Genomic DNA, 12,355 nt, shown 5'->3' with positions numbered 1-12,355 from the left:
GGGTTACCGATCGTAGCACAAAAATCTCACCCCGAGCCACACTCGGGAACACCGTTAGGCAGGTTAACAGTGTCAACTTACATTCACTTATAATGCTAAAAATTGTTAACAAAAATAAAAATGCTTGCATGCAAGATTTAAATTAAGCAAAAACACAGTCCATATAGGTAGTGAAGTCCTAGGATTTTGGGGTGCTTGTCTCCCATGAAAACCCCTGTAGTGACTATTCCACCTTGTGCACACAACAGTATAACCACACACTCACAAGATGGTGATGACTCTGTGTTTTGCTTACAACTATCTAACAAGATTACCTTGTGATATAAACAAGGAAGCTGAGACCTCTGCAGTATGTAAATGTGCTTTTACTATACAAAAATGCTGTACATACAAAACTATTACAATATTAAGAATACAGTACAAGACTGGCAGATATCTATAGCAAGATGCCTAGCAAATAAATAGAAACTATGGTCTATACACAGTAACAATATGCTTAAAAGCTTCTTAACTTCAGTTACTGTGTGTTCATGATCTCTGTTGCTTCTGAAGATCAGGCACCTTTTTCTTGCCTGGAACAGATTTTAGTGTCCTTGGTTCTAATGCATGATGAATGGCCTGTGTTTAAGGCATCATAAGGCCTTTTAAATGTCAGCTTGTCCACAATTGTTACAAACTCGATTACCTTAACAACCAACTAACCTACATCTCGGTAGCTTCAGTTTGAAAAGCACTCTCTTACCTGTTTACTGTAGCTATAGTTTCAATAGCCTGTTCAAACTGTCAATTGAATACAATGGTATCTACATTCCCATTGTATCCAACAGCATTTGTTTGAGAAGTACTGTGTCTGTTAAACCAGAATGCTATGAGTTTTATAAAAAAAATCATATATGTCAAATGCAACACACTCCCCAGCCTCTGAAGACGTTGTGGTTAGATGACGAAACGTGTTAGTTGATTGTTCCCCTGTCACTTCGGGCCTCAAGAGTGGAACACTTACCAAGCCATAGGCAGCATCCATTTTGTTGGATTGTTAGCAAGCAAACTCCAAGAAAACTTTACCGAATGAAAATCTATGACTGTGAGCAATGTCTAGCGATATTTTTTTCTTTTGGAAACGTGTCACAGCATTTATAGGGGCATATTTAAAACATACATTTCCAATCCAGCTCTGGTATTCTTCAAATTAGTAAAACAATTTTGGGCTTTCTTCTTACCTTTGGAGGGACATTTTGGTTCAGTGGAAACAGACCAATCCTTTCAGTTTTGTAGTGGCGGCTGGTAGATTTTGGCATGGAGCTTCTGTTATTTAGTTTTAGCACTCAATGGTTCTGAAACAAAACTAGGGTATGGTAAAATGTTAAAGCAGTTATCTGTTTAAAGCAAGTCTTCCAAAGGTTACAAAATGTCACTTATGTAAGCTTTATAAAACGTAAAAGCAGACTAATAACATTCAAACATCAGCTAGCTCTTACAGATACTGAAATAGGCCTAGTGCTGCTAGGATTAACCCTTTTAGTGAATTAATGTTACAGTTAGTTAGAAACATTTTCAATTTTCTAAGGATTATAAAAAGGTCAGTACAGAACACTCTAGAGAGCTATTACAGCATGGCAAACAGGAAAACATGAAAAGTGTTTGTGCTTGTTATAACAAATGTTCTTTCTTTTTTTCGGTTAGGGAAAGAGAAGCTGGATTATGTGGAGGAATATCAGAACCTGGCCACTGCTTCAGAAACCATGGGACTGGAAATTTTCCTCATCCAAGATGTAGGGTATTTCGCTGTAATGGCTAACAGGAACAATCAGCCTGGTTCAGCTCTCTATAGGTGGAGTGATGGAAGATTTATCATTCATCAGTATTTTCTTACCTATCAAGCCCAAGCCTGGAAGCACTTCACTATAGAAAAACGGGTAAGTATTTTTGGAATATAAAAGTCACAGTTGTGTGTACTATGAATCAAATATGACAAATACTGCAAAACACAATGAAAACAAAGAAATTTGTTTATATTATAGTTTATAATTTGGACTGATTCAGGACTTTTTGATTCTCCTGGTTGTTTCTCTGGTCTAAAGAAAGTAATTTAATTTTGGAAATTAGGCAGTCAAGATTTATGAACTGTATGATTCTCTACAGATTTAATAATTGTTTATGTCAGCCTGCCCAGCACCTTGGTGTGGCTTCAGGTTTCTTCAGGGGTGCCTTGACACAATGTCTAAAAATTGCCCAGAAATTGTATACAAGCCAGTACTGTAGGTGGATAAAGCCTGTCTTTTAGTTACACAAAGCCGATGGTTTTTATTGTGCACCATTATGACCTTCTAGTCACTGGCGTTGTAACAACCAATGGTGTCATTAGTGTTGACAAGGAGGACATCGGGAGCCTGCACAGCATCCTCCCCCCCCCCCCGGTCCTTTCCATCAGCACTGGGGTCACATTGGCTGAGTGATTGAGAGAAACTGAGGGAGAAGAGAAACATTGGAATACTAGTCAGCACCAGTGTACAAAGCAGTGTATTTGCTCTAGAAGAATAAATCCCTTTAAGCCCAGGTTCACACTGGGTATGATTCGGTACGATTTGAGATGCGATTTCACATGTCAAATCGCATCTCAAATCGGCGGCATTTGCCGGCAATTGTCGGCAAGGGCACTGTCCTAATTGGTGCGACGCCGCATCTGTGGTGCTGCACAGATTTTAAAAAGTAGTTCCTGTACTACTTTTTGCGATTTCAGGCAGCGATTTACATTGAACCCTGCACAGCGGTCTCTTAAATCGTGTCCGAAATCGCGGCCTTAATGCTGGGTGTCCTACGTGTGTGGATGTTGCGGTGTTCTGTAAAACTATTAGTTTTATATTTTACACTTTAGAATGGTGTGTTTAAAGGGTGCTCTGATTGAAAGAGGTTGATAAACACTGGTTTATGCATACTGTATATCCATGAGAATGTAAAAAATTGCAGTTTGCTAAATGGACTAGTTTTCAGACCCCATTCATGGATGACATTTTTATTTATCATGTTTTTCTCTCCTGAATATTTATATAGTCCTGTTTATCTGAAGATAATCATTCAATTAAAGAATTGTATGTTTTCTTGTAGATTGTACAATTCAGGGGAATAATACATTTAACGATGACACCTCTGGCTCCCTCGAGGTGCGGTGCCTAAGGCTGGGTTCACACTTGTGCGGTCACAGACATTGGATGTGATTCGCACCGCATTGCTGTACAGATCACATGCGATTTCTATACAAAACAAATTTAGCCATACAAACTGTATAGCTGAAATTGCTTCGTACTCGCAACACAATAGTGCGGGACCCGTTTTTTGATCTGCGCTGGAATCAGATTACATGGATGTTCACACCTATGCGGTCCGATTCCTGCACCAATTCACACACGGTTGCACTGCGATCTGCAAACCAGTAAGGGGGTGTCATTAACGTTACATTGACACCTGCAGTGCTTCGCATATGTCAGTGTGAACCGCCGGCGATTTTGGTGCGATACGGGAACCCACATCGCACAAATGTGAACCAGGACTAAGAGGTTGATTTACTAACGGCAAATAGGCTGTTCACTTTTTAATGGAATGTTCCCTAGAGCTTAGTGAATACAGTGCAATTTCACTTTGCAAAGAATACCTAATCAAAGAAAATAAAATGTGCAGCATTTTTACTTGCACATGATTGGATGATGGAAGTCTGCAGAGCTTCACTTGGGGAAAATTCACTTGCAAATTGAACAGTCTATTTGCCTTTGATAATACAAACCTTAAGTGTCAACTTGGTCTTCACCAGCTAATGATGGTGGAGAGTTGGTGGAGAGTTGTGGTCCTGGGTTACTTTTCTGCAACTGGCATCAGGTTGTGGACCTCAGGTTAGCTTCACCAAGGGTTCACAGGAGTAGGGTGGCTATCTTGAGGTGACAACAAGTACATATCTGGAAAAGCTCTAGGCAACGGACAAGTTTGCGAGTAGTCCATGTGTCAGGAAAGGCTTCACCCGCTGGTGGCACCGTTGGTCTTATGGATTGCAGTACTAGTGTCCACCAGCAGGTGTCCTCTTGCAGACAGTATCTCTGATAGAGGATCTCACCTGCTGGTGGTAATGCCTGATCTATGGGCTGTAGTACCGGTGTCCACCAGCGGGTGTATTTCGGCAGTGTGGGGCAGGCAGCACCTCCTCTGCTCAGCTGTCACATGAGGACAATCACTGCAGTCCTATAAATACCCAGTGAGCCTTCACATGCTTGCCTTGGTCCTCCAATTATTAAACACAGCCAAAAGTATAATCCCTCTACAGTGGCAAGAGTTGTAAAGTCTTTTTTTTGTAATATGTGATGGTGATGGGGAGAATTGTATCTCAGTTTTTGAAATATTTGGATATAAAAAAAATGAATAAAGAAATTTAAAAAATAAATCAGTTAAAATAAAGAAATGCTTGAAATATATTACTCCGTGTGTAACACATCTATATAAAATATATGAGTTTCACTTTTGAATTGAATTACTGAAAGAAATTAACTTTTTGATGATATTCAACTTTTATGAGATGCACCTGTGTGTGTGTGTATATATATATATATATATATATATATATATATATATATATATATATATATATATATATACACACACATATATACACTGTATATTTACACATATTTCCTAAAGTTAATTCAAACTTTTAAATCTGCTAATGAACAAACTTCTGTAATTCTGAAGGTGATTTCAAAGGCATTCCAAATCTACAGAGTCCCATATGGGATTCAAAACCTTTGTACCCCCTGAGTACCTGCTTCGTGCATTAAATTATCCTACTAGGCAAATATCTTTGCTTTTAAAATTACAAAAGAATTTAGTCCCAGTTGGTTTGAGACAAGATCTTGTCCCAGATACAATCAATATGATTTCACAAAGTAGTGGCATGTAATGGGGAAGTTGGCGTTCATTAACGTCTGATTTTCCTTTATAGCTTTTCGCAGATGTGGCTGTTTCATGTCCGGCCTTATCTTTTCCAGGAAACATGTTTTGATAAAGCAGAGTGCAGAGCAGAACTGCCACCGTACAGTTTGTTTTATGTTGTTTGAACACAAAGCAAGGGAAAAATATGAAAAGATTTTGGTGCGATTATGAAACGCCCCAGGAGGTATGAAGTACAGGACAGGACATGCTGTGAATACATTAAGATTTTATATATAAACAGCTGTGTCATGGGCTTCTGTTCCACCAGCTGGGAAGTTGTTAGTGGAAAAGGGGTAAAAAAAATTCAGAATAGTAAATACAAGGGACTCTTATAAACAAGAGGTTTAAGAAGTCTATGGTTGCTCAGTTACTAAGAAGTTTACATCCCTAGCTTTCTGCATCTTGTAGTTCTGCAACAGTGGCAGAAGCCCAGATTGCTTACTTTTGGTATACATTAGAGAGAAAAAGGATTCTGTCTTATATTTCCATAAACATATGATAAAGCAACAGGTAGCCAATGCACTATTTACTATTTATTTTATGTCCTATGTCATTTCATAGGGTTTTGCAAATGTTGTCTGTGTTCCCATTGAGGAGGATATTGTTTTTTTCTTTCTCTTCTGGCACCCGTCAATTGGACAGGAAGTGGAGTATTGTTCTTGAAGATACTGGGAGCAATAAAATCTTGAATGTGTTCCCAAACCTTCTTTGCACTACTGTGAAAATGTGTCCCCCTCCCCTCCACACTTCCTGTTCTGTCAGCTTGGCATCAACATACATGAATGTAGAATAATGCCACGTACACACGACCGTTTTTAATGTCATGGAAAAAAACAACGTTTTTCTCAACGTGATTCCATTCAAGCCTGCCTTGCATACACACGATTGTGAATAAAAAAGGCTCGAGCAAAGCGCGGTGACGGCACTATAAAGGGGAAGTTCCATTCGGATGGCGCCACCCTCTGGGCTGCTTTTGCTGATTTTGTGTTAGTAAAAGTTTGGTGAGAGACGATTCGCGCTTTTCAGTCTTCGTGCTTTTCAGTCTGTTACAGTGCGACAAATGTGCTATCTTCATTACAAACGCTAGTTTTACCAGAACAAGTGCTCCCGTCTCATAACTTGCTCCCGAGCATGCATGTTTTTTCCCGTTGTTAAAGCGTACACACGACCGTTTTTTACGACATGAAAAACAACGAGAAAAGTTAGAGCAGGTTCTAAAATTTTAACGGTCATTTTTCTCGGCGCAAATGCTCTTAAGCCTACACACGATCGTTTTTAATGACCAATTTAAAAAATTGCATTTTTCTCGTCATGAAAAATGGTTGTGTGTACACGGTTTAACATTCCCATTCATTTTCCTTTTCCCTTTAACAACTAGCAGTGGGGGGAGATTTACTAAAACTGGGGCACACATAATCTGGTGCAGCTCAGTATAGAAATCAATCAGCTTCAAGGTTTTATTGTCAAATCTTAATTGAGCAAGCTGAAGTTAGAAGCTAATTGGCTACTATGCACAGCTTCCCTAGATTTGGTGTGCACCAGTTTTAGTAAATCTCCCCCTGTGTGTGGCAGTTGCCAGGTTAACACTGACAGCTCTGGTGCCCACTAATGGAATTAGAGTGATTTGTAGATGTCAGTGCATCCTGAAAATGTCAATGTGGATTTGTTTAACCACTTGCTTACTGGGCACATATACCCCCCTCCTGCCCAGGTGAAATTTAAGCTTCCGGCACTGCGTCGCGTTAAATGACAATTGCGCGGTCGTGCGACGTGGCTCCCAAACAAAATTGACGTCCTTTTTCCCCCACAAGTAGAGCTTTCTTTTAGTGGTATTTGATCACCTCTGCAGTTTTTATTTTTTGCGCTATAAACAAAAAAAGAGCGACAATTTTGAAAAAAAAAACAATATTTTTTACTTGTTGCTATAATAAATAGCCCCATTTTTTTAAAAAAAACTTTTTTTTTCTCAGTCTAGGCCGATACGTATTCTTCTACATATTTTTGGTAAAAAAAAAAAAAAATCGCAATAAGCAAAAGTTATAGCGCCTACAAAATAGGGGACAGAATTATTATTTTTTTTTTTTACTAGTAATGGCAGCGATCTGCGATTTTTATTGGGACTGTGACATTATGGCGGACACATCAGACACTTTTGACACATTTTTGGCACCATTCACATTTATACTGCGATCAGTGCTATAAATATGCACTAATTACTGTATACATGTGACTGGCAGGGAAGGGGTTAACACTAGGGGGTGAGGAAGGGGTTAAATGTGTACCCTGCATAGTGTTTCTAACTGTGGGGGAAGGGGACTGACTGGGGGAGGTGACCGATCTGTGTCCCTATGTACAAGGGACACAGATCGGTCTTCTCTTTCCCTGACAGGACGTGGATCTGTTTGTTTACACACACAGATCCATGTCCTTGTCTGTGTAATCGCCGATCGCGGGTGCCTGGCGGACAGTGATGCGGCGGGCACCCGTGCGCCGCCGTCGGCATCGCTCGCACGCCCCCCAGTGGCTGGAGGCCAGAGGCCGTATATAGATGGCCTCCCGGCAATTGGCATCCACACTGTGGCCGTATATAGTGGTACGGCCAGCAGGAAGTGGTTAAAGGATCACTAAAGGAAAATATTTTTTTAGCTAAATAGCTTCCTTTACCTTACTGCAGCACTGGTTTCATGTCCTCATTGTTCGTTTTTGCTTTGAAGTAGCTGTAATTCTGCTCTGATCTCCACACTTCCTGCTTGTCTGGCTCCTTATGAAAAATCTCATGGCAGCTTTTCACTGTGGTCCAAGCTGTGTGTCTAAAACTCAGAACCAATCAGATTCATTTTAAAAACAAAACACTGCCCTGGATTTGTTTGTTTTTGTTCTGTGTCTCTCTCTACTTCACAGAAACATGAAACCAGTTTAAAAACGAAAGTGAAGCTAGAGGCACATAATATGATTGATTTTTATCTATTTTTAATAATTTCTAAAAGGAATCAGTTAACTTTTATGTCTCTATACCCTGTAAACAGTAATTTCAGCAAAAAAAATGTTTTCCTTTAGTGACCCTTTAACCACTTAAGGACCGCCTCATGTACATATACGTCAGCAGAATGGCACAGGCAGGCACATCAACGTATATATACGTGCCCTGCTTGACGTGGGTCGGGGGTCCGATCAGGACCCCCCCCCGGTACATGCGGCGGTCCCCGTGGCTTCAGGAGCGATCCGGGACGACGGCGCGGCTATTCGTTTATAGCCGCTCCGTCGCGATCGCTCCCCGGAGCTGAAGAACGGGGAGAGCCGTGTGTAAACACGGCTTCCCCGTGCTTTACTGTGTCGGCGCATCGATCGCGTCATCTCATTTATAGGGAAGACACGATCGATGACGTCATTCCTACAGCCACACCCCCCTACACTAGTAAACACATACACAGTGATCCCTAACTCCTACAGCGCCCCCTGTGTTTAACTCCCAAACTGCAACTGTCATTTTCACAATAAAGAATGCAATTTAAATGCATTTTTTGCTGTGAAAATGACAATTGTCCCAAAAATGTGTCAAAATTGTCCGAAGTGTCCGCCATAATGTCGCAGTCACGAAAAAAATCGCTGATCGCTGCCATTAGTAGTAAAAAAAAAAAAAAAAAAAAAAAAAATGCAAAAAAACTATCCCCTATTTTGTAAACACTATAAATTTTGCGCAAACCAACCGATAAACGATTATTGCGATTTTTTTTACCAAAAATAGGTAGAAGAATACGTATCGGCCTAAACTGAGGAAAAAAAAATGTTATATATGTTTTTCGGGGATATTTATTATAGCAAAAAGTAAAAAATATTGAATTTTTTTCAAAATTGTCGCTCTATTTTTGTTTATAGCGCAAAAAATAAAAACCGCAGAGCTGATCAAATACCACCAAAAGAAAGCTCTATTTGTGGGGAAAAAAAGACACCAATTTTGTTTGGGAGCCACGTCGCACGACCGTGCAATTGTCTGTTAAAGCGACGCAGTCCCGAACTGTAAAAACCCCTTGGGTCTTTAGGCAGCATTTTGGTCCGGGGCTTAAGTGGTTAATGCTGTAATTGTAAGATACAGTAATAAAAACAAACAATAAAAGAAATGCTATTTTTTTTATATTTGTGCGCATTTGTCATTCTATGTAAAAATTAAAAGCAGAGATTTTTTTAGGATGGCGTACCAATTAAATCCCTATTTGTCCATACAAAAATTTAAAATTGTTTTAGGTAGGCAAATTAGTCACATAATTATAGTATTTTTTTTACTGGCCAACTAACTGCCAATAAGAGGACCTCAGCAAAACATACAGTTAAGGGAGTTTTTTTTTTTAAATCTTGCTGTCCTATTTTGCAAATTTGCCATTTTTTTTGCCCAAAAATTGCGTAGCATAGCTGAATGTAAGATAGCAGGGGTCATGTATCCATTGGAAAGAAATAGAACGTGTGTTGCCAATTTGTGTGCCAGTGTGATTTTCTGAAATCCAGAGAATCATCTTTGCAGTTTGTAAAAATGTGTTTTGAGATACATCAAAAGCCCTACTATTCCCGCTTCTTGGTTAAAGCATGATAAAAAGTATAATAAAATAGTTGTCAATGTGATCTCAAAAATGCATTTTTCAATAATGCCAACCAACTCTAGTTAAACTTTTCTGATTTCCAAGTGAAGCAATGCTTGGGTATTCTTTCTATAATCATTACAAACAGACATTTCCAAGGATCTGGCAGCCTTGGCATTGTGAAGTGTCATGTTAAACCCCTAATCTCTAAGGCCTCGTACACACGACCGAGGAACTCGCCGTAAATGAAACATCGTTTTCCTCGACGAGTTCCTTGTCAGGCTTGTCGAGAATCTTGACAAGCTTTCTTTGCGTACACACTGTCAAGACAAAATCTCGTCGTTCTCAAACGCGGTGACGTAAAACACGTACGACGGCACTATAAAGGGGAAGTTTGATTCCACTGGCGCCACCCTTTTGAGCATGTGCAGGTTTCTAAGCATACACACAAAGTGTTTCTCGTCGAAAACTAGCCCGACGAGGAACACAACGAGGAAATTGAGACTCCTGACGAGGAAAAAGAGAACTTGTTCTCTTTTTTTCTCATCGAGTTCCACGACAGTTTTCTCGCTGAAAAAAATACACACGACCGCTTTCCCTCAGCAAAAAAGCTCTGCCACCAAGTTTCTTTATGGATTCTGTTGAGGAAAACAGTCGTGTGTACGAGGCCTAACACTGCATTATGATAAGACAGACTGTCACCCCAAACATAGAATTCTCAAACTAAACTCTGTGCACCAACCAATAATTAAAGTACACTGGGATTGATTTACTCAAACTAGAGTGGAAAAGCTGGTGCAACTCTGTATAGAAACCAGTCAGATTCCTCTTTTTTGTCAATGCTTAATTGAAGAAGCTGAAGTTAGAAGCCGATTGGCTACTATGCACAGCTGCACCAGATTATTCACTCTCCAGTTTTAGTAAATCAACCCCAGTGTATGTGTAGCAATACCCCCGAAGGGGCCGATGGTTTGAATTTGGGCCTGCTGTTACCTCACCACGTTCGTCTTAGGGGTCCTCCTTTAAGAGTTATTCACAAATGTCTGCACCAACACTTAGTCTCCTTTTCTTCCAAAGTTTTATTAACCCCCTGAGCGGTAATCCCGAGTCTGGCTCGGGGTGGAATTTCAGGACCAAAAGAGGTAACCCCGAGCCAGACTCGGGACCATATCGCAGTGTCCACAGGCACAAGCTACTTACCTTGTCCATGGATCCTGCGATGTTCTCTTTTTTCCTCGTCGAGTTCCTCAACAGTTTCCTCGATGAAAAACGTACACACGACCGTTTTCCTCTGCAAAAAAAGCTCTCCCACCAAGTTTCTTGATGGATTCTATCGAGGAAAACGGTCGTGTGTACGAGGCCTTAGAAAGCTGGTTCCCTATCAGTGAGCCAAATTCTGAGATCTCACCTCCCCTTTTACCCTTAAAAAATGTGATTATAGTACTCACACAAACCCAACCACAGACCACTGATGGCAGCCACAAAGACACAGAACTGTTTACTAGAGATAGCAGACTGTACAGAGCTACTTAAAAAAAGAACTATTTTAGATGATGAAATCCAGACATCCTTCTTGAACTTTCAGCACCCATATCAACCACCTGGCTCTAGAGTGATGCTGCCAGCTCCCCAATATACATATTTTCTGCATATTCCCCACCAATGGGTAGCCACCTCTACTTTTTGATCCATGAAAGCTGTTACTGCTGCAGTGTTTAGGAATACCTCAATATTCTAACACCAATACCTGCCTTAGAGAGCATGCTTTTATTAATCATTACAGTCAGTTTGAACCATTAATTTTATTACTTTTACCAAAAGTATTATTTTTTATTAAATACATGGCTTAAATACTGTTATTGTTCAGTCATGAGACATCATAACTGTTTTTAATATTGCTTGCAGCTTAAGGGCTTATGCGTGTAGACATTAAAAAAAAATGTTATGTTCATATCTGTACTGCACACAGTTTTTTACAGATCTAAATGCAACAGTATTGTATGCCATGGGCCTGTTCACACAGCTGTGTTTTGGTAATAAGCCAAATCTAGAAAAACCTGTGTCCATGGTCTGATTTTGACTGTATTTTACGTTTCCCAGGAAACATTCCTTAACAAAGCGGCATATCTGATGTCAAATCATGGGCACCAGGTCCAGGACAATGGGTGGGCAGGAGGGGTGACTAGGAGGGAGGTGATTTTGGGGGGATATGTGTTGAAAGGGGAGGGGAATTTGTGCTAGGATGGGGGGGTATTAATGCTAGTAGGGATGATTGGGGGCATTAGTACTAGGAGGGTAAATGTACCCTCCTAGCACAAATCCCCCTCCCAAAAAAATCCCCTTGTGCTAGTAGGGATGATTGGGGCCATTTGTGCTAGGAGGGGAAATTAGGGGGGGGTTAGTGCTAGGATGGGGGATTAGGAAAGGGAAAATTTGTCCTGGGAGGGAGGATTTAGCGTGGGGGGGTCAGATTACTTGTGCTTGGAGGGGAAATTTAAAGGCTAGAGGATTTGTGCTAGAAAAGAGGGATTTTTTTGGGGGGGGGAGGGTTGTGCTGGGAGCACATGTAGAATGAGAGGATTTGAGCTAAACATGCAGATTAGCGCACAATTTTTTTAGAGGAGCGGATTATTGCCGACACATAATGCTCATACATCCTGGTTGGGGGACGCAACTTGGCATGTTTGCCCTGGGCTCTAGATAACCTTGTACCGGCACTGACAGGCACTATTAGGTTGTTTATGGCCACCCTAAAGGAGTCTTCACATTGGGCAATGTCAGAGGCCTGTGTTCTAGATTTCATTGGACAAACT

At 40.5% G+C, this 12,355-nt stretch overlaps 1 protein-coding gene across 1 annotated transcript in view; it reads left to right on the top strand.

Moving 5' to 3' along the window:
- Positions 1-12,355, top strand: part of TSPEAR (thrombospondin type laminin G domain and EAR repeats) — a 184,613-nt gene that overhangs the window by 88,816 nt on the left and 83,442 nt on the right. The window contains exon 7 of the mRNA XM_040357413.1: positions 1,684-1,916. Coding sequence (XP_040213347.1) covers positions 1,684-1,916 — 233 coding nt within the window. The remainder of the gene's footprint in view (positions 1-1,683; positions 1,917-12,355) is intronic.

This window comes from Rana temporaria, chromosome 6, assembly GCF_905171775.1.
Source record: "Rana temporaria chromosome 6, aRanTem1.1, whole genome shotgun sequence".
NCBI lineage: Eukaryota > Metazoa > Chordata > Amphibia > Anura > Ranidae > Rana > Rana temporaria.
The sequence above is the reverse complement of the archived record's forward strand: the minus strand, read 5'-3'. Positions and strand labels throughout refer to the sequence as shown.